Source organism: Mytilus trossulus, unplaced genomic scaffold (assembly GCF_036588685.1).
Source record: "Mytilus trossulus isolate FHL-02 unplaced genomic scaffold, PNRI_Mtr1.1.1.hap1 h1tg000024l__unscaffolded, whole genome shotgun sequence".
Classification (NCBI taxonomy): Eukaryota; Metazoa; Mollusca; class Bivalvia; order Mytilida; family Mytilidae; genus Mytilus; species Mytilus trossulus.
This window is the reverse complement of record NW_026963290.1, coordinates 1,232,395-1,256,658: the sequence shown is the minus strand read 5'-3', so window position 1 is coordinate 1,256,658 and position 24,264 is coordinate 1,232,395. Positions and strand designations below refer to the sequence as shown.

Genomic DNA, 24,264 nt, shown 5'->3' with positions numbered 1-24,264 from the left:
ATTATCTAGTTCAAATAAGTAAAACGTTCTTGATTTTCGTTTTTGTCACGACGATTAAATGAAAATTAAAATCACGTAATTAGAAATTTACTGACAAAATTTATTGCACATTCTTTTATGAATTATTTTGCGCCAAAAAATTGCTTTTTGTTCTCTGAAACTTCAGAGCAGGTATTCATATCTTGTAAATGACCACCTATAGACCCAGTCGAGTTATAGTTGATGAATAAGTTATTTCAATCAAATAAGGCGACGTCATTTGCTACACAGCCTAACGGCTACAACGTCAGTTTTTTACCAAGTCGTTGGATGTTATGGCAGGTAGATTAACATCAGCAATGTTTCTTGTATTCTGAAGTGCCACATTGTTTACTGTTGAATTGTTTTTAAAGGTTTCTGTGTACAACCCAGTATTGCAAAAAGACAAACTGAAATGGTAGAAACGGGCAAAACCAGAAGTGGGAAGAATTGACTTAAAACATTCCAAACAGTATTGGTGAACCTTTTTAGCAATCATTTAGGGATATTATAAGAGGTAATTGGTAAAGAATATTTTCCATTTTTTTGCTTTTGTGTTTTCCAATGAGAAACAGCCTTCTTTGAAATGGCGTACAACGGCAGTAAGCAAGTAAGTAAGTACCATGTACATCAAACTTCTTTCCCTTCTAAGCTTTTAGAATACTTTTTATTTAACATTTTGAAATCAAGAGATACGACTAACTAATAGTTATCAAAAGTACCAGAATTATAATTTAGTACGCCAGACGCGCGTTTGGTCTACACAAGAATCATCAGTGACGCTTATAAAAAGTCAAACAAAGTGGAAAAGCATTGTTCAAATACAGTAGTGCCAAATACGGATAACGTAATCTATGCATTGTCTAAGAAAATCCTTAGTTTTCGAAACAGGTAACTGGAAATTTATAAAAATGACCACATAACTGATATTCATGTCAACAACGAAGTGCCTGGGCTGGTGATACCCTTGGTGACGAAACGTCCACCAGCATTGGCATCGACCAAGTATTGTAAATAGTTATCAAAGGTTCCAGAAATATAATTTAGTACGCAAGACGCGCGTTTCGTCTACATAAGACTCACCAGTGACGCTCAGATCAAAATAGTTATAAACCCAAACAAGTACAAAATTGAAGAGCATTGGGACCCAAAATTCAAAAAAATGTGCCAAATACGGCTAAGGTAATCCATGACTGGATTAAGAGAATCCCTTGTTGTCGAAAAGTAAGTTACGCCTGGTTATATGGGGTTCCCTGCCTCGTTTCACGATGTCTTTTGATCAAAATGAATTCAATTTGTATCGCTATGGGTTTGTACATGGTTTGTACATTGCTAAATATTTAGTGCTTTGTGTATGGTATAACCAGTTGTTTATCTTGGAGGATATCGTATTTTCTCTTTTTGTTGGAGTTTGGTTGATTTGCCGTTGACATATAGCCCACACTACCTCGTACATGTCGTACATACATAAGTCGAATCTATTTGTTAAAAGAGGTTTTTATAGCTCAAAGCTATATAGATGTAGGAATATTTTATTTTTATTCATAAAGAGTAAGACATACACTTCAAACTTATAAAATAAATCAAGTTATTTTTATGACTGACATTGAGAACTGAATAGCCTTTCATGTCATTTACTATAATGCGATGATGCGATATTCAGATGGAAATTCTTACCTGTATTTCCAAGGGACGACAAAAATCAGCCAAATATCAATTCATTACTGTTGTAACCTTGACCCGCGACTGATTGACTTCAAATTCAATCGTTTTTTTCTCTGAAGAATTAATTTTCATGCAAGTTTATTTGATACAAATGCAAAAGTGTAGTATGATAAACCAGCAGACATCAATCATGTGTTTTGTTATTTTATTTTGCCATGTAATTATGGACTTCCCAAATTGATTTTCCTCTGAGTTCAGTATTTTTGTGATTTTACTTTCTACACTCAAAACGACAATGATGCAATCAATCACAAGTAGATATAAATATATTTTTTTAAAACTTTTTAAGTAACTGTACGGACGTGACCCAAAATTAATTATTAATATTTTTCTAAAGGGACTGCACCAAACAAATTTGTTTGGATATACGGTTGATATCCTAAAACCAAAAGGTCACCAAATTTTTTTTCTCTTTCTGGCGACAGTGACTTCAAGGACACCATAGACCTTAAAATGATATGTTTACCATGACTATTATCAGTTTATCAATAGGCACTGTGACCTTGATGTATGACAGACGTACACCAAAATCAAATGTGGTCTTGTTCTATCTAAAAGACATATTTGAAGGTTGAAATATGGTGCAAAGGATACTTAGATTTTGTTCATTATTAGTTTACCGGGTGCTGCTGTAATTTTGAATTTTTGACTTTGATATCAATAGAATGCCGAGGCTTTTTGGTCGGACGTAAAAGACATCATACGGAAATAAAAGTTTTGGACCAAATCAAATGTACTTGCTATTTGTATAACCTTAGCATAGTCACCTCAAAAGCTTTTCAAACCAAGTTTTATAAAACAACATACTGTATACTAGTTTATAACTTAAACAATATCTGAAATAATGACGTCTTGATGCATGGAAGGATTTTTATTATACGAATATTATCAAAAAGTATAGTTTCATCAAAATCGGCTCACAATAAATAAAAATGACACAAAACTATAGATCTAAATATATAAATAATAAGTAATAATAAAAAAGATATAAAGTGTAGAAATATACATTTACTATTTGAGTTTGTTGTAATATCCATATCACAAAGTGCTTGTTTGCAGAAAATACAACGATATGTTACTGTTTCATGTATCATTTCAAAATCAATTAAAGGCCTAAACATTATTTGTATTTTACAAAATTTGAAAATATTAGATATTTCAATAATTAAAGAAGTATATCTCTTTCCTAATGGGTTAAATTAAAGTTCACATGAATGATATTAAATGATGTCGAGATTTTTTACTTACAAGTGAATACATTATCTTCTACGTTTCCTTGCTTGCTTATTTTGACAAAATTGCACTAAATTGACTTATTAATGATTGAAACGAACAAAAAATATTTATTTATTTTCTTATCTCATAACAACTGTCCCTTTAACGAAATTCAACATCAATATGCTGAAATTTTAAACAGATTATGGCGAGTGTTACAGTTTAATTATAATCATAAATTATACAAACAAATTACAAGAGAAATAAGTGCATGGTACTTTTTAAATTATCACAGGAAGCCAACAATGTGTCGAATTAGATGACCGTCATGTGCATCACCAGACCTCACCTCAATGATACAGTAGTATAGAAATAGTGTTTTAGACTAGATCTAGAATGAAAGACAAAATTAATATAAACTATAAAACTTGTATTGTAAAATAGATAAAAATCTATAACAAAAATGTGTTAAGGGTCTCTTGAAATCTACGATTTCTACTGTCAGTTTAATCAAATTAATGTGTATTGTTGACTGCCAAATACCAAGTCCTTTTATTAGTAAAATATGATTTTTAAGAATGTTGTACTGGATTTTCCCGTAGAATATAAAGTACAGATACCGCTAATAAATAGTATATAATATATAGTGTTATAATCGATAAATCACGCATTTGAGGTCCACTCTATTAGTCTGACGCCATACTGGAAACGACATCAAGCGCCTGCTTTACGGCTTTAGTTTCCGGATGATCCTCTCCCAGAAATAAAACATATACTCTGTAGGACTCGGTAAACTGGTATTTGGATTTAGCAAAGTGATTTGTGCCTAAATATAACGCTCCTAAATTGTACCTAAAACAAAAAGTTGGAAACTTAATCAATAAGATATTTCATATTATCAAATTTTATCTAATGTCTGTTAGGGTGATGTATTTGGGGATGGTACATCCAAATAATATAGTAGTGAATTCCTTGCTTTGAGTTTAATTTTGATTTTTCTCAATTTTAAACAACTGTAGAGTGTGAAAAATTGTATTGTCGAAAAGGTGTTATAATACATTTCACCATCCTTTGATGTTTTTACACCTCCAAAACATAAAAAAGGCGAAATTGTGTCACCGGCGAATATGAGCGCTCCAATCGATGTATGTGCTTTCCCAAGTCAGCAGCCTTTCATTCAGTCGTTGTCGTTTGTTGCTGTGTTACACATTTGTTTTTTGTTCATTGAGGATGCCGTTAGTGTTTTACATTAGTCATTTCGGGGCCTTTTTAGCTGATTTTTTGCGTTATAGGATTTGTTCATTGATGAAGGACGTACTGTGACCTATATTTGTTAATTAACGAAGGACGTACTGTGACCTATATTTGTTAATTAACGAAGGACGTACTGTGACCTATATTTGTTAATTTCAGTGATTTTGTCTGTTGTGAAGAGTTGTTTCATTGGCAACCATACAACATCTTCTTTTCCTTTATTTGAACGATGTTCTAGTACTTTGAATTTGCTTTCATGACTGTCATTAGTCTTTTTTACAGTAAGTATTTAGGTCCTATATGCTCTTCAACTTTGTATTTGTTTGGCTTTTCAACTGTTTTGATATGAGCGTCACTGATGAGTCTTGTGTAGACGAAACGCGCGTCTGGCGTATTAAATTATAATCCTGGTACCTTTGATAACTTTTTAGTATTGTTTTATTTATTCATATGTTTCTGTTGTTTCATGATTGTATAAATGGTATACTGTAAATAAATGAAGCACCTTTTCAATGGCTTGATTTACTGTGCAACTTTTCGCCCCAAAAAAATAAATTGATAAGAATCACAACTTTAACAAATCATGCTGTTTTTGAACAACAAATATTTATCAAATGTACCAGGATTATAATGTAATACGCCAGACGCGCGTTTCATCAGTGACCATCAGATAAAAATAGTTATATAGCCAAAGTTGAAGAGCATTGAGGACCCAAAATTTTGTTGTGCAAAATACGTCTAAGGTAATCTTTTCCATAGTTATTTCGAAAAATTGAAAGTTTTGTAACAGGAAATTTATAAAATGACAACTATATAATTAATAATCACGTCAACACCGAAGTGCTGACTACTGGGCTGGTGATACCTTCGGGGACGAAACGTTCTCCACCAGTGCCATCGATCCAGTGATGTAAATAGTTATCAAAGGTACCAGGATTATGATTTAATACGCCAGACTACATAAGACAATAGATGAAATGACAGATGGCATAATATCTACATATTTTGACAGTGCAAAAGAATAATTTTGAAAAACTTATTCAAAATGCATACCGTATTGTCCCAGTCCCGAGGAAATTCTTGCCGTACGTTTCCAGAAAAATTGATAATGCGGCTTCATAAAGCTGTGTGGCCATTCTGTCATTCTTATCATCGTAAATAAGTCCAATTTCATTCAGGACAATGGCAGTACGTGGATGATTGGTACCGACCTCACTTCTCGTCACCTTCAGATCATGTAGACAATAGGCCAATGCTTCATCTACACGGCCTTGTTTGTAGGAAAGTTGACCAAGCTGATATATCATAATATAATAAAATTATTACAATAAATGGATAGTGAAAAAAGGAGCGAATATTACTAATGGGTTTTAGTGAGTTACACAAACGGTTAGATATTCATAAATGTTAAATGTAAGAAAAGGAAGCTACTCTATCAGGTTATTAGAGAAGTTGCTTTTTTAAAAGACAGATTTTGATCATTAGAGCTGTTGCGAAGTGCAGATAGCCACATAATAAATATGCCAGAAAAAAAAAGAAATGAAGGAAATGTTCTTGGTGAAAATTTACACTAAATTATTGTCTTTCAGTAACCATGATATTGCAATACCCCTAACAGGAATGAGGAGCCTACCTGATTTCAGGATGAAATGAATAAAAATAAAACAAAAATAACAAAAGAAATAGTTATAAGACACCCTATACGTACCCTAGTGAAAATGGCCGCTACAAAATTATGTTTCTTTCCGAGTACAAATGTCGCTAATTCCAATGCTCTCAACATTAGTTTCTTAGCTGACAACATGTCTTCTTTCTGGATGTATACTGTCGATAAACCAAGCAATCCCTCACACAACTATAAAAAAAATACAAAGTAAGCTATATAGAAATATCATCAAATAAATTGGGAAGTTACCTAAGTATATATAGCAATTCTTAATATCATTATGAAGTTATCATTTTTCAAATCATAAATATATATATATTAAACATAATTATGTTTTAACAAATTATCAAGAAATATTCAGTGAACATATATTATAAATAAATACAAATGATAAGGATCTTATCAGGTGCAGTATATAAAGAACAAAAAATGATTTGTCTTCTTTAAGGTTCAGTTTGACAATAAGCTTATTCCTTATCAATATTCCAAGTTTGACCGGTCCTAATGAAGTTAAATTCTAATATTGAAAACAAAGCGTTATTAATCATTTGCGTCCGAAGGGCTTTTCTAGATTAACCTTCATCAGGAAAGCTCAAATATACAAAGAAGATGTGGTATGATTGCATATGAGACAACTGTCCACAAGAGACCAAAATGATACAGACAATAACAACTATAGCTCACCGTACGGCCTTCAACAATGAGCAAAACATATATCGCATAGTCAGCTATAAAAGATCCCGATATGACAATGTAAAACAATTTATTCGAGAAAACTAACGGCTTATTCATATAAAAAAATAAATAAACGAAAAACAAATATGATACACATAAACAAACGACAAACACTGAATTACAAGCTCCTGACTTGGGACAGGCATGTACATAAATAATGTGGCAGAGTTAAACATGTTAGTGGGATCCCAACATTCCCCCTTACCAAAGCCAAACATTTGAAATCCGAAGATGTATAAATACCGCAACAGTTCAAGAACTATATGTCAAATATACCTAAAAATAAATAGCAAAATTCATCTAAAGCCAACTTTTCCTGAGGAAGTTGAAACCTTAGTTTCTTAATACTCTCTAAATATTTAGGACGCAACACATTTAGTAGCCGTTGCTTTTATTAACATACCTGTAGTTTTTGTGTTGGTGTTATAACCCTGTTCTGACGATTTATAGCATCAATGTACACCCTAACCGCCTTATCATACTCGCCAAGTTTGCTGTACACAGTACCTAGTTCATGCAATCCCTATAGAAATGGACATTAACTTTTGTTTCAAAAAGAAAATAAACATTAAACAAATATATAGAAACAACTACAAAGTTTTAGATCTGATTAATCTCTTATAAACATGTCATCATTGACGTTTGCATTTCTTTATTTACAGTTTCCAGGTTTTGACAAACTTCACAATATATTACTAAATAAGTCTTCAAGACAATAGGAAGAGGAAAGGTGATTAAACTTTCTTCATAATGAAATTATATTCCTGTGGATGACTTTCATCTATCAGTTGCTGATCAACAATGTTGCTGGTTTTTTTTTCAATTTCTGATGTTATGCAAGAATAATTGCATGCGTTAAGTCGTCTTCTTGGAATACAACTTAGCCAGGTTGACTATATGTTTAAGCTCTTCACATTCTGTTCTTCAATTTGCAAATACAAATAATTTGGCATCGAGCATCTTTAAAGATACATCGTATTTCAAATGCAAACTAGTGCATATACAGTAAAATCGTTCTAATTGAATGCTATAAGACTTGACACAGCAAAACATCGATTTAGAATTACGCTGCTGAAAATGTAAAGTAACCAAAATTCCAAACTCTAAAGACATTTGAAACGGAAAGTCTGTAATCAAATGGCAAAATAAAAAGGTCAATCACATCAATCGAATTGATAACTACTGTCATATTCCTGAATTGGTACAAACATTTTGTTATGTAGAAAATGGTGAATTTTCAATTTTTTAATATAAATACCTTAATAACATCCGGGTGTTTACATCGATATTTCCATGTATGATCATGTACATTGTATACCACAGTCCCATGAGATTCACCATAGTTCAGCTCCAACTGTTTAATCAGAGTTTTAAAAATCTTTTTTGCTGCCTCCATTATTCCAATGATCAAAAAGAAATTTCCCAATCGACTGTTAAAATAATGATTAATTCGATCAGGTATTTAAATAAACTCAGTTATGATTTGATCAAAATGGCCTCTGTAACATTAGTATAAACCATCAACTAATTATGAAGATGTATGTGATTTTATATCTCACATCAATTGATACGATATTCCAGTGTTTTCCATTATGATTTCCTTGATAGAGAGTTGCAGCTCACAAGGAAACTATTAAACCAAGAGTTCCAAATTGTGAAGTTGACATCACCTCCTGTTTTAATTTGGAAAGTGTTGTTTAGGCTACATTTTTTATGTTGTATTTGTTTTTTTGTGTACTACTATTTGTCTGTAATTCATCTTTAGCCATACCGTTGTCAACTTAATTTCGATTTATGAGTTTGAATGTCCCTCTGGTATCTTTTGTCCCTCTTTTATAATCATTTCCCCAATGATTCCGGATTTTTTGCCTTTTTATTTTAAATGAAAGTTTGAGTACTGAAATACTGCCTGACAACAAATTCTGCAGCTTTTAATATTCCTAATACTTTCGTGGGAGGTATTTTTTTCTAATGCTTTTCCCATGTTGATCGTTGTATACACACCTATAAATGTATATACACTGATTTGATATTTGTATTCTGCATGTGTATCTTTCCTGATCTGTTTCATTTGCATCAGTTGAATTTGCCCATCTAGAAATGTTTAGTCATATGAGACAACAGTGGTTTGTCGATGTGTATAATCTGTAGATTTAACTTGAAAATACAGACAGAAGAGAAAAAACTCAGCAAGTAATACAATAAATTTAAATGGAGCAGGACCAGTTGCACCAAAGCGCAACAGGGTCAGAATCTCTTGCATCGACAATCGGTAAATTTACACAAGTAATGCACTATGGTGACTGTAACACTTATGCAGTGTTGATTTCAGTCTTTCTTACGCATAATGATACTGTCCTTAAATTCTGTGATAGTTTGGACACGTACATAGATTGTTCACGTATTTAATTGAAAGACAAATGAATTTAAAGGCGAATGATATTTACCTTTAGCACATACTTACAACTTTTCGTCCAATCAAATTGTTTGAATTTGTCTTCTAACTTTCATAGTACATACTTTTTCGTGTACTAAGTAACTACGCATGAATGACCACAAGGGTAAGATTTCATTGTATCGTAATCAAGATATTGAAATACAAATTGCTACTGGCTATTTTGAAAAAAAAATGTTGTGTTCCAAATTAAGCTAAATAGTTTGTAATTAGTTTTCAAAATTAATTTTTAAACATCCCACTATTTAATCTTTGTATCAAAAATTGTTTTTGACAATTAAAAGTTTCTTTCAATTAAATAAAGGGTAACACATATACATTGTAGTTCATTATAACTTGATTAGAGTACAATGCCAACTAAAATTGTAATCATTTATGTTATCTTCCATGTAATTACTTTGTACACAAAATAGAGTAAACCATGAAACCTTCGATATATTTCGTCATGAATGAATTAGTTATTGGTTGCTTAATGTCCAGTGACAGATATTTCATGCATGTAAACTATTCACTAAACTACCTATGGGTACATACCAGGGGCAAATCCTTCCATTTTTAAAGGGGTTTCAACCAAAAATACAGATGAACTGAATGTTCTTATTCAAAGCATTGATCATCCCCCAAAATAAGCGTTTTCCACCCCCCCCCTCTTTTGGGATCTGCCACTGTAAACTATCTATATGTTTTGAAATTTATCATGTATAGTAAAACACAGCTTTATACAAATATATCTACACCATATGATACATAAACATACTTACACCAGCAACTACAATCTTTTCATTCTGAAGTCAATATCTTGCAATGATAATAGTGAGTAGATTTACAAAACTATGTAAATGAGCTACAGCTAGTCAGCCAAGACATATCAATAGACTAATTACAGGATTACTCAAGTTGTAAATATGTGCTAAATTGGATATTGTATAGAAAGGTATATACTATGAAAATAAGAGCTGGGGGCAGAGCCCCGCGCTCTTATTTTCATAGTATATCCCTTTCTATACAATAACCGACACTTGACATCCAGTAAGGTATTTAATTATGTATTTGCTTAGACACAATAGAACTATATGATCGAATATATTTTCCTAATTGTACTTCCTACTATAGCAATTGTATTTTCTTTACCTGTACAGTTTGCAGTAGTATGTAGAATTTTGCATTATATCCTCTTTGGGTATCTTTTGTACCTTTGACATGTATGCCTCTTCTGACAAATCGAACCCACCAAGCTGGAAATCAAATCATATTGAATACACATGTCAGAGTGTTAGCCTTGTTTAAAATATGCATTGTTAAACTTGTGTTTTGTCATATATATCGATTTAAGGTATTACATTTTGTACATGGAATTACATTCAAGTTCGGTAGCATTCAATAACTTAACTCCACATATATTTAATGATATTAAATACCAATCGTATTTTGTTGTGTTGTGTGTATCTTACTCTCAGGACATCTATTTATTAATTTCATTGGTGATCATCTGTGAGAATTTTATTTATGAGAGGTGTTTGAAAAAAAACCTAATACACATATTTTTTTTAGCGGTTTTCACCGTCATTCTTAACATTTGTAGCCCTATTCTCATTGAAAATCATGTGATAACAGTTCAAAAGTTGAGGGAGCTGAGTACATTATAGCAGAAACGTGCATTTCAGTCCTAATATGTCAATTACCGTTTTCCAAGCTTTGATCAACTCAAAAATTCCATCCTCATTATCCGACAATCTATAGAAGACTTCCAGATCTGTAATTGTTTCTTTAAGTCTGTCCAACTGGCCTGCTTTGGTCAGCAAGAAAGGCAATTCTTCTACCTGAATGATATTTTACGATTAGTGAAATATTTTTAATGCTACGTCAATTAAAAACTCTCGGCTAATAATGTATTTATTGAGCTAATATGTATCGTATTAGGTCAATAGCATACTGTAACAAATTTATCTAACTGACTATCTTCACATTATGCATTAAGACTTGTGGCAGAACTTATAGTTGATATGTTTCCCTCGGTTTTGATTCATGACCTGGTTTTGTTTTCGCATATTAATAATCGGTTGATGAATATCTAAACAGCGGTATATCAAAGTTGCCTCTATCTTCTCCAAAGTGACCAAACCCATTTCCATAGGTTTATCCAAATGCGAATGTCAACAATTACAACTTGTTAGCTTTAATATGCATGTTTCCTGCATTTATGATCAATCGTTCATCATCAATTTCTTCAACTGTTCGTTTTACCTTTTACCTCAATGCCATGTTTTTTTTCAAACAGGCATAACATCACTACTTACCGTATATCAACATAACTTGCGCCTACTTTCTCATTATCAAATATATGGGGTCCCCTCGTATTTTGTTTTAACCAATGACTGTAAAAGTAAACACTTACAGTTCTGTCACTTGTGTCCTTAGCTGCATGGAAATCAGCGAGACACATATAACCTTTGACTTTTGCTTCATGTGTAGGGAGGTACTTCCTTTCTACAGCCTGTCGTAGATGATCGTGGAAAAAATTCAAGATGCCATTCCTATTCACCAAGTTCTCATACAGCGATATGTAGAATGGAGACCAAACAGCACTTGGTATCTACAATTCAAAAATATACCAGACTATTTATGTTTGATTTGTCATGACTTAAAGCCATTACATTGGTTCCAGAAGGTTTAAACCATTAAATGCTTTACGGAAAGATTTTGTGGGTAAGGATGTTCAAAATTTGATTAATTTCGAAAAGGTATCTTCAATTTAAGTCAATGGTAAAATTATCATATAATATGAAAAAGCTGCAATTATTTGTGTTTTTGCCATTGTTAAACCATACAATATGACTTACATCTAACAATTCAACCAGCTCTGACTCGGACATTCCTCTGTTGGAGCACCACAAGGCAGTGGTAGCATCACGTACAAGATCTTTTCTGTAAAAGAAGTAAAAGTATATTGCAAAAGATTTACTTTTTTTTTTTTTTTTCCAACTTTAAATATTTTATTTCATTCCTGGTTGTGAACAATGTCCCTTAGCGCTACAACAATGACGCTAAGGTTCATCCCTGTGTTATTAATTGCTAATGAAACCAGGGGATTTGATTAGCAAAATATATCTTATATTTATATCGTGTGTTAGTTGCATTTTACAAAGTATTCATACGAGCACACAATACATACATATTATTCAGTGATCCTATATATAAACAATCATATAAGAAAGAAATTATAAAAAAGAAACCCAAAAAGACGGATTTTTTGTCCGTTATTTGTTTTGATTATATAAAAACTAGTTTAACCGAAAGTAGAATGATCAAGCATGGTTGACCTCATGGCCCTCATGGCTTGACAAATAATTTCATGAAGTGGTGAGTAATTTATTGCAGTCATTAAGTCACTTATCAAATGTGTAAACTTTTAAACTTGTAATAATCAAATATTTCCGGTAAGTAATAATGAAATATTTTGAAGAGATCAAAGAAGGAGCTATTGACCCCTGATCTTGATTGATATGTAAATTATTGATTGATTGATTCTTTGTTATTTAAATACTGACTGAAGTATTTATATCAGGTCTAATTTTCATAAAGAATAAATATAATCAAGGTTTCAATATTTTCCTCTGAAATTTTCTCAAAAATAGACTATCTGGATGATATAACATTTGTGTTTCAATTTCATTTTTTAGAACTGACAACATGTTCACAAATTTAGTTCTCTTTTCTGATAAATAAAAACATTTATAAATCACAAAACAAATCATTGTTATGACATGATTAAGTGGATTATATTCAATATCTTCAATTTTATATCCAAGCACAAGATGTTTTAGATAGAAGACATGTTTGTCTATATTAAAATACATAAATATGTCATAAATTGTTGACCAATAATTTTTTACCCATTTACATTCAAAGAAAAAATGATTATAGTTATCACATTTGGAACAAATCACACAATTTGGATTATCAGATATTTTCCAACGGTGCAAATTAAGATTAATTGCTGTAATATTATGCAGTAATTTCCATCTAAACATTTTCATTCTATTATCTTTTAAAAAATGGAACGTAAAAGTAAGGTTCTTCTTTATGAAATAAGAAACGTTATCAAAAGTAAAATGATTTTTCCATACATAGAATCCTACTGGGAGCTCTTTATTAGATATAATTAAAATATTATATATTTCTTTGAATGAAATTTTGTCCAGTTTGTAATACAATCCATGGCTATTCATCTTTATATCATGTTGAAAATGAATTTTAGTATTTATAGATGTTTTACTCTTTAATTTTTCCTTCCAAGATTTGGGTATAGCTTTTCGTAAAATACATGTTTCTGCTATCCAATTTTGTTTCCTTTTAAGTTTGTCTAAGATTTTTTTTGAAATTTCTCCTTTATCGTCGATTATATCGTTTATAAAAATTATATCTTCTTCTATCCAATGTTTAAAAAACAAACTTTTGCCTTGATTCTTAATATATTGATTTCCCCATATAACTTGTTTCCTGATATCTAAATAATTCTCAGGTTTTTTTGTCTTCCCGCCACCATTTTTTATCCAGCATTTTAAGATTTCTAAGTAAAAAGTAGGCAGATTTTTTATGTTTTTTAATGATTTATGAGAACCCAGATTCATTTTAAATATGAGATTTTTACCCCCAAACTCACTGAAATAATAGGTTGGAATAATTTTCCAGTTTGCCCAAGTTTCATCTGTTAGCCTTTTTACCCAATTTATTTTCATTGCTTCAATGTAAGAATCTATATCTGTCATTTTTAACCCCCCTTCTAAATAGTTTTTTCTTAGCACTGAGCGTTTAACTTTCTCACTACCACTCTCCCATAAAAAAATATATATAATCTTCTTAAACTTAGATATAGTTTCTTTGCACAGATTTATTAGTGATGCAATATATGTTATATTAGGTATGACAAGTGTTTTGATGATAGTGATTTTACCAATCATGCTTATTTTCCTTTTTTTCCAATCATTAATTATTTTTTCTGATTTTTCCAATTGTTTTTCTGTATTCAGTTTTTGACATTCTTTCTTGTCAGAGCCAAAATAAATACCAAGACTTTTTACGTTATGTTTCCAATAAATATTTTCAAATTTGTCTTTGCAATGTTTAAGTTTACCTAGCCATATACCTTCTGTTTTGTTTGTATTGAGTTTGAGTCCTGAGAGCGATCCAAAGGTTTCAATTATATTACGTGCATGCTTTATTTCATTTTTAGATTTTAAAAAAAGAGTTGTGTCATCTGCTAATTGTGAAATTTTTAGACCATGAGTTTTTTTATCAATTTTGATTTGTATTCCTTTTATATCATTAGAGTCTCTTATTCTGCAAGCAAGTAATTCAACTGATAAAACAAACAATAAAGCGCTTAAAGGACACCCTTGTCGAATTCCGCGCTCAATATTAAAGGTTTCTGAAATCCATCCGTTATTTAAGATACATCCTTTTATGTCATAATATAGGGTTTTAACCCACTTCTGAAATGATTCATTAAACCCAAATTTCTTTAATGATTCCAGCATAAAATCCCATTCCAGTGAATCAAATGCTTTAGAAAAGTCAATAAATAATATAGCTCCTTCAATATTAAAATTTTCAGAATAATCTATGATGTCTTGAATTTGACGCACATTGAATCCTATATAGCGATTTTTTATGTATCCATTTTGATCCCTATGGATTATTAATGGTAAGATTTTCTTAAGTCTTTGTGCTAAAGTATATGTTATTAATTTCACATCTATATTTAATAAAGTTATTGGACGGTAGTTATCCAGGGACAAATGGTCATTTTTCTTATAAATTAATGATATTATCCCAATCTTTTGGGTATTAGATAAAGATTCTTTATCATAACAAGTATTAGAAACGTTCAAAACTATGTTTTTCAGTTTTGGCCAAAATTGTCTGTAAAACTCCACAGTTAAACCGTCTTTCCCAGGTGTTTTATTTAGTTTCATTTTAAAAATGGAGGATGTTAACTCTTCTAGTGTTAACTTACCATCTACCTGTTTACTTTCAGAAGATGTCAAAGAATGATTAATCTTTGTTCCTTCAATATATGATTTTAAGATTTCAGTATCTGGGTTGGAGCTTTTGTATAGGACTTTGTAGTACTCTTTACTCATATTAAGAATTTCACTTTGATCTACAGTTACCTCCCCATTTTGGGACAATAACTTATTAATATATTTTTTGGATTGCCTGTTTTTTTCTAAAGATAAAAAGAATTTTGTATTTTTTTCACCTTCTTCAACCCATTTGATTCTTGACCTAATTTGAGCCCCTTTTGCTTTTAATGAATATATATGGTCTAGTTCATTTTCTAATTGTTTAATTTCATTAAAAAGATTTTTATTTGTGTCTGTGGGTAATGTATCTAACCTATCGTTTAAAGTTTTAATTTGGCTTTCCAAAACATTGATTTTATTTTTTCTTTCTTTGGCTTTCGATTTACAGTATTTAATTGTAGTGTCTCTGGTATCAATTTTGAACAAGTCCCACTGAGTAAGAAGATTTTCATTATTAAATTTATTCTCATACTTATCAATCAATTTATTTATTATTTCTTGATATTGAAAGTCAGCTAAAATACTATTATTCATTTTAAAGTAACCCTTTCCTCGATTACTTGAAAAGATTTACTGTGTCAAATAATGAGCTTAAGATCGTACAATATCTTTTCTGTAAATGAAGGAAATGTAATACTATATAAGCTTACGTTAATATCAAAGACACATAATACGGGACAATGTCCAGAGAATGTACAAAAAGTCTAGATTTTGTCAATATACTACATTCACACATCTTTACATTTTATTATAATGTATAAAAAAAGGAATATTTTTAACAAAGTGCATCAAACGAAAAATATATCAGCCTAATTTAAAAAAAAAACAAATAACATCAAAAAAAAATAACAGCAACCAACGTTAACGAGTTTCGGGACAGTGGTGAAACAATAAATCAGCAAAACAGAATGACAGCATCAGTTTGAAATGGCTAGACTTACAATGCGTACAGCACTTGAAATTACTGAATGCATGTTGAAAGCCAATACTAGCTAAGTTATATTCACAATTACAAAACGTATTCATAAAATCACAAATTAAGATAAATCAAGGATCAATTGAAAACATTAATGTTGTCTTACTGAAAAAATTATGCATGTTTATATGTAAAGGTTCAATACCTTGGTGTTTGTCCTTTCTCGAATTCCTCTTCCAATCTTTCAAGGATTTTGGCAAATAGATCCTGTGGACTTTCAGCTGATAAATACTCGGAGATTTTGTTTGTTAGGGTTCTGAATGATCCAAACATACGGACCTATAAAACGAAAATAAGCTCGATATATCAGCACTTATTTTATTATTTCTTAATGTATCAAATAGCGTTTGTTTTTAAATAAAAAAGCAGAGTTTTAACTTTTCAATTCTATTTTGAAATTTACTTTGTTTAAATGACAGTATTCTAATTTGATATCATTAGTCATATTTCTGTGTAAAGTTTGTTAAATGAAAATATTTGTAAAGACTAAATGATTTTGTAAATTAGAATAAAAACTTAGTTGGTTTATTTTTTAATTTACCTCAGTGTTAGGTATTTTCGGTAATACTTTTTTTTTTATAAACATTTGAAATTAGTAAAAACCTACAAGCTACATGTAGGAACATATGGTTATTTTGTTTTTAAAATATCAGAATACTACCTCATCCAGAAGTGATTTCAGGTAAAGTGGATTGGATGTCTGTTTTACATTGATGATCATTTCTTTTTGTTCCATGGTCAATGATTTGCCGTAAATGCCTTCCAAATAATCCGTTATAATCTGCATTTTCTGTGATTCTTGTAGAGGACTTACTTTCATACTTGGAAATCCAGCTTCAATACAGGCGTTCATTGCCTATAATATAATAAGTTTTACATATGATTCTTACCTCCATCCTTTTTTTGACTCAAAAAAATAAAATATCCAAAAATTACGAATTCCAAATAAAATAAATTAAAAACTGAAAGTCCCTTATCAAATGTCAAAAACAAAAGCTCAAACACATTAAACGAACGGAATAAAACTGTCATATTCTTGATTCGGGACACAAAATCATATAATTGAATCTGTTTATATATCATGCTTAACTTCATACTTAAATGACAGTTGCATAGAATTCCTTCATATTGACAACAATGTGGGATCATAACAAACAGATATAAAAGGCAAAAACGTAAAAAATAAGGGTTCAGTAGTCAACACTGTGTCATTATCTTAATCACTTGAAAAATTAAGAACGCTGTACACAAGGAAAATCAAAATTGCATAAATACATTCTTTTAATACAAAAAGCACAGCAGCAACACGATAGATGAAGATAACAAACAAAAATTAAGTGAATTGCATAAACGCGACAAGGTAAGCGTCTTTAATTGTGCCTGCTCACATCAACGATCAAAACAATTTAATCATTCTTAAAGAAAAGAAAACAACTTTTTGCTTAACTTGAATACATTTGTTAACATAACGACCAGGTTGTTTATAAATATTCTGTTTAAACGTTTCAAACAAAACAGGATGATCTTGAAGTATATATTATATGTGCTCGTTATTTATCATCTTGATTTCGTGTTTTTATCTGACTTTGTATATTATTTAGGCTTAAATGATGTGTGCATTCATAGTAGAAGACGCCTACATTGTCTTGTTCATGCGATACAAGCATTTTTTATTAGCTTGATTTTTTTACTTAAACGATAAATACGAATTAAATATCGGTTAACTAAAACTGTCTCAATTAATTTCAGAAAAATACGTGACTGTATTCTTGCTTTAATATCCATGATGAATATATTTTGAATAAAACATTAAAAGCATTACATAGCACTGGTATGGTTTACCACAGAACTGTACAATGAACAAATAAAGTTAAGCTCCAGTTCTATGGACTTCTCATATAGATATTTAACTAACCCTGCCAGGAAGCGTTGATATCAATAGAAAAACATTGGGAGGAATTTCTGACGGTATCCACAACAAATCATGTTCAGTACTTTCTGTAAAAAAAGTTTTAGATGATATTATTTCAGCGTTTTTAAAAGGTATCGGATATGTAATAATCTTACATATTCAAGCCCACTAGTATTCCGTCTGTGTCATTTAGTATTTAAACAATTGTTGTCGCTTGTCAGTTATATCACATCTTCTTCTTCTGATGAGGTTTGAATATACTCAGCTTATATTCTACCTCTCTGAAGACTGAAATTCATGAACGATTGATGTTCTTGCACACGGTTTCAAAGTATTTTTATAAACCGCTCCACGTTGAATTTGGTTGAGAAAAGTTTATGATTATAGCCTTACACACTTTATCAGCCAATACTTTGATTGAGACATAAATATATCAGTCCATTGTAATGTAGTTATATTAAAACAGAATGAGACAATACACATATACTTTCTGTGGGTAGATGTATGGGTTTTAATTCATTATGCAAGGCCAAATGGTGACTTGTAGTTGTTTATTCCTCGATCTTCGCGGGAAAATTGTCTCATTCGAAATCATACAACATATCTTTATTCTCATATTTACTTAGTCGTCATTCCATCTGGCTGTGGACAGTAAATATTTATAATTTCATTTATATGTTATAACCAAAAAAAATATGGACAAGAATTAGCTATTGTTATCTAATTGAATAATTACTAATACTATAAATAATACGGTGAATAATGATCAACTTGTAGAGAAGGGTTTTTCATTTGTCTTAATTCATCTGACAAAGAAATTTAAACATAACTATAGACACTCAGTACTTAAGGAGGTTCGCTACTCAATTTCAAAATAATCAGTTTTTCATAACACTAATATATATTTTGATTTGAGATTATTAAAGGAACCAAAAGAGCGAGACAAAAATATAGTTCAATGTGCTTGTTTTCTAGATTTTAGCCATTGGAATTTTGGCGGATAATTATTCTCTCTTTAATTTGTATAGCTTTATCATTGGCAAGTTTAAGTTTTCAAAAACTATTTAAAAATAACAAAGATTTAATAAAACTTTTATAAATGGCTCATATTTATAAATGTAAAAGATTTATTAAAAGAAAAATAGGGCAAATGTTTTTCATGCATTCAAATGAATAAAACCAGAGGATTCCGAAAATCTGACAAAAGGTCCAAAACAAGACAAGCGAAAATCCTTAATGCAAATAACTCAAATGATATCTTTTAATGCTTTTAAAACATGGGAGACGAATTTAATTGGTTACACCAAAGAAAAATTTTCAGGTAAGAAAATCGCTTTATGGATTCAATTCAATAAAACAAACCGCCAGCTCCTGATCCATCATCCAGTTGATTTACAGCATCAAAAACTATGACACATTTTGTTAGAGATCCTGCCATTCGCAACCACTTCCCTATTTCATGAATTAGTATGGTATCTGATGACGGAATCTGCATATCAAAACTAAAGAACACTTTCATCTCTTCAAATAATCTGTAATACAAAACAAAATATATTTTAATTATATTAATTATAAATATAAGTTTTTTTCTTCATAGTGTATGTACTGTGGAGTCATTTACATGGGTACCAATATTCGTGTATTAAGGATTTTTTTTTTTTTTTTTGTGGATATATTATTTCATGGTTTTTTTTCGAATATTAATTTCGTGGTTAATCAATACCCACGAAATCCACGAAAATTGTTATCAAAAGTTTCTCATTTTTTGCCAATATTCTCTTCGACCTTTATTATATTCAATAATTCTATTTAGCATAATCATTTCGTCAAAGTTTAAGTCACAAGTTTGAACATTATAAGATAGACAGGAAATATCAAAAGAATATTCTAAGTCGAAGAGAAAATTAGCCTAAAAAAAACTAACCAAAAAAACCCCGACCAGACCACAAACAAAAGTCTACAAAACACAACGTAGAAAACAAACTAAGATTGTTCAGTTCGATTATCATATATGAAAGATACTTTGTAGAAATCAAGAAGATTTCCATTTACATATTTAAGCTATAGAAATTAAATTTGGTTATCTTCTAGTTTGTACATATGAAAGACGAGTTTGCTCTAACTACAAATATAGTATGTAGTCTGAAGTTTGTGTTCGTTTGTAAATGGACTGAGAAAAGACAAAATTATTTGAGCTTACTATAAAACTTAGAATTCTATTTTCAATGTATTAAAATACATTGAAATTGAAAGAATGGCGACGTTTTTTTTTTTTTTTACAAAGGACAGGCTTATCTTTGGGTCTGCAAACACGCCTCCATTCGTATGATATCCACAAATCAACAGATAAGATTTTTTTATTAATTTTATTCATAATCATATATATCTGTATACCTTCTGATCATTTTAATATAGTGGGCACTATCAGCTGAACTTCCAATAAAGTGAAGAAAAATAAATGTGTCTTTCTCAGCATCCTCAACCTGTTTCGCCCAGTTAGCAACCAACGCTGACTTACCACAACCTATCAAAATATTGAAAAAATATCAACATAATATAGCACACAAGAGTCTGTTCAATGTGCTTGTTATTTAAAAAAATGCATTCAACAGTATTAGCGTCCTTTATTACTAAGTTTTGCCAGAATAGTATTATATGTATCATTTTTGCTCGCAATGTGAAAGATGTTGAATCATATTGATAGTGGTTAACACATATTTTTATTAAGTCATTGATGGCCGAAGAAAAAAATAATATATGAAATTTATAAAATAAAATATAAGGGACTCTTAACTTAAATTGTGTAATGTTTTCATAGTTTACAATTAAATAAGAAAATATGCACCTAATGCATTCTGTCATGAATACTGATAAATGTATACACCCTTCAAACAATTGTTACATTAGTTACCTGATTCTCCAAGTATAATGAAAGGTTGTGATATATTCTGACTTCTATGTTTGTTGATTTCTGTAAAATAATTCTGATTTCCAATGTAAACTCGACATCTCTGTGAAGCAAAAGCTGCATGTGCTTCACCTTGTTGTTCTAGTTTTGTTAATTCACTTCCAATTGGAAATTCTTGATCAACACAACCTTTTAAATCCTATCAAAATATATACATTTGGTCAATATAGCCACTTCAGGCTAAATAAGCTAATTAATTTAACTGTCCCTTGTCTGGACTATATATGTACTATATTTATAGATCATCGTTGATTTGCTCGCTTGCAAGAAAACAATTCGAGTGGAGATGATCAATGCTGATCTGTTTATTGCTGTTTACCTATGACGACGTTGTTAATTTCATGATAACGGGCACGTGTGTCCTTAATTAATAACGATAATTTTCAAATTATTCGATTTCGCTGAGAAAGACAATTATCAGTCACCAAGATCGTAGGAAACTTTCGGAGAATATCGATAATAAACAACAAATAAGGCAATAAATCTAATTTTTTTTTTCATTCACAGCTAGTATTTTCGCCATCCAAACTAAATGGCTAATGGAACAAAAAGATAATTATTTCATCATTGCTTAATAAAACATATTAAGATAATTCATCACCTGCTTGATCAGTTCAGAAACTTCATCAGCTTGCTTGAATTTCTTTACACTGATTTTTGGGTGCTGTTGTACCAATGACTTCAGATAGTCCTGTTGTTTCTTGTGCCATTCAGATTCACTCACAAGACGCTATACGTAAACAGAAAAAAGATGTTACAATATTGAAAGAGAAGCGAAAGATGCTAGAGGGACAATCAAACTCATAGATTGAAAATAAACTGACAACGTCATGGCTAAAAAAGAAAAAGACAAACAGACAAACAATAGTACACAAGACACAACATAGAAAACTAAAGACTAAGTAACACGAACCCCCCCCCCCAAAAAAAAACAAACAAACAAACAAACAAACAAACAAACTAGGGGGATATCAGGTGCTCCGGAAGAGTAAGCAGATCCTACTCCACATGTGGGAACCATCGTTTTGCTCGTGTTATTACAAACCCGGTAAATAGTCCAATTCATTTGGTATTTCACACTCTTGAAAAGTGAACGTGATTGTAGTTACGAGACACGGAACATATCCGATATCATCTGTGAAGCAAATATTCCAAACCAGTTAACCAAGTCGTGATGGCGAAGTTTACGATGGGATAATTTCAATTTTACCATTTGGAACGCTTGCTTTATTAGTCTCCTTGTGAAATATCGTATCAGTTGGGAGATATATACTCCATGTGCAGGGGATGCTGGTATGATGCTACATAGAAACGGAAAGGTCACAATAGGGGAGCTTAAATCATCTCATTTGGCGTAAACTTTTGATTTTAACCGACCCTCATGTCAATTTCTAGATGTAAGTCAAAGAATGAGACAGACGTAACTGTATCTGTTGTAATCTTTATCTCTAGTTCGATGGGATAGATGCGTTCAACATAGTCACAAAATTTTCAAATATTTAGTGAGAGAACATTTAGCGGAATGTAAAGTTAATGGATATTGCTTACTGCGTATCTTTTTTCCTTAAAAGTTCCTGTGTGAAGTCTGCCTAATAATAATAAAGGAACAAGTAAAAAGAAGAGGAAAATGTTGCCACCTTTGGTACAGTCTATTAGTACTTAGTTGTTATGCGATAGTCATACAGTCCAAATTCTATTGTTGATGGTACAATATATTTTTTATAGAAAATTACACACACATCTTGATACGTTTAAATCCATGAAATATAATTTTCAGATCATATGAAAAAAAACCTGATTGAATCCGAATAAACAAAGAGTCTAAAAAGACAAAAACATTGAAATGGCCTGAATCAGCAAACATTGCAACCATACATACAATACTAACTTAACCAATCTACATTAATGTCTGTAACGTCAAAATAAAGAAATTATTTCAACTTCCAGCATCAACATGGACGAGAAAAAAACAATTTAATAAATCTTTATTTATGTTTTTTTTAATCAATTAAATTTTTGACGAAATAAATCTTATTGAAATTAGTTGTAGATATGAAAAGGAAGATGATGGATGGCTAATTACCGCCAATTGGCAAACAAGTATGAATATTCAGGACGAGATCATATAAATGTACCTTGTATAGTTCTGGTGACACATCATCTTGGGATGGTGGATCACGGAGATAAAAGAAACATTTGTCTCTTACATCATCTGGATTATTGAGAACACCATGGAAAATTTCAAGCTAAAATAAAACATGACAGGCTTATAACACGTAAATGATGAATGCATATTTTTAGTTTGCATATACTTTCTGAATGATTTTGTTATTGATTATTTTGATAGGTCATTTTAATTAATTAAATTTGAATTATAATTAAGATTAAGAAAGTATCCAGCAGAAATATTAAAAAAAACCATTATAAATATAAGGATCAGAATTTTATCTTCCAGACGGACATAACGGCTACAAAAGACTCATCAGTGTCGCTCCAATAAATAAATGGTAAAAGGCCAAATTATTATCTAGTAACTGACCTGTGTTACACTTGTATTGTATCTATAATTATCAATCCACTTCAGATTTGGATTATTTTCTATTGCATAGTCATAAGTCATATTGAGAATTTCGTCCTTTTTTACTTCTGTTTGGCTCCAGCCAAATCTACCCCCCATCAAGCAGATGAAGTATGGCCGGCATCTTTCTATCTGAAATAACATTAACTTTATACTTTTCTAAGATTTAATCATAAGACACAGATGAATATATATGTAACTGTGTTATAAAAAAATACACGTTTATAAACGACATATTTTAATTTTAAATTTACATGCTTCTTCTGAATATACACCAATAGTGACTACTAGTACTTGACTTTTTCATGTTTCAATTCTTTTACTTGTCTCTTGAAAAACTTATAGCTATTTGATAATCTGATAATTTGAAGAAAATAGAATGAAGACATCACGTTTATAGATTAATGCGCCCAAAGCGCGTTTCAGAATTTGCTTCCACCGTGAACGTTCAGAGCCAAATATTTAAAATTCAAGGATAAGAATTTACTTTGACTCTTAATTTTACTTGCCTTTCAAAATAACAAAAAAGGCATCCGTTTGAATATAAAACACTCATATCGACAGTTTCTGTTTTATGCCTCTTGTTGACAGTTACTGTTTTCATACCTCTTGTTGACATTTTCTTTACTTGCAAATAACAGTATTGCCTTTTCTTACATTTATCAATAGTCTACAG

General features: G+C 30.8%; 1 protein-coding gene across 1 annotated transcript; it reads right to left on the bottom strand.

Moving 5' to 3' along the window:
- Window positions 1-2,598: 2,598 nt before the first annotated feature.
- On the bottom strand, window positions 2,599-23,716 carry LOC134698870 (TPR repeat-containing protein DDB_G0287407-like). Its single transcript, XM_063560544.1, has 18 exons — window positions 23,550-23,716; window positions 23,146-23,256; window positions 21,612-21,740; window positions 20,954-21,149; window positions 20,437-20,566; window positions 19,405-19,574; window positions 18,046-18,128; window positions 16,792-16,986; window positions 16,276-16,409; window positions 11,909-11,993; window positions 11,464-11,661; window positions 10,751-10,888; window positions 10,200-10,303; window positions 7,872-8,043; window positions 7,017-7,136; window positions 5,921-6,067; window positions 5,266-5,507; window positions 2,599-3,810 (listed from the first exon to the last, which is right to left on the bottom strand). The coding sequence occupies exons 1-18, from the start codon at window positions 23,685-23,687 to the stop codon at window positions 3,645-3,647; spliced, it is 2,658 nt and encodes an 885-aa protein (XP_063416614.1). The 5' UTR covers window positions 23,688-23,716; the 3' UTR covers window positions 2,599-3,644.
- Window positions 23,717-24,264: the final 548 nt, after the last annotated feature.

Bases quoted from the DNA above. Each gene is read 5' to 3' on its own strand.
- LOC134698870 (XM_063560544.1), bottom strand. From the start codon at position 23,687: ATGGGGGGTAGATTTGGCTGGAGCCAAACAGAAGTAAAAAAGGACGAA. The intron at 21,150-21,611 runs GTGATGAATTAT...ATATTTTGATAG, and splicing joins TTTCTGAACTGATCAAGCAG to GATTTAAAAGGTTGTGTTGA. The intron at 18,129-19,404 runs GTTTGTTTTATT...CTTTTTTTACAG, and splicing joins TGATGGATCAGGAGCTGGCG to AAAGTACTGAACATGATTTG.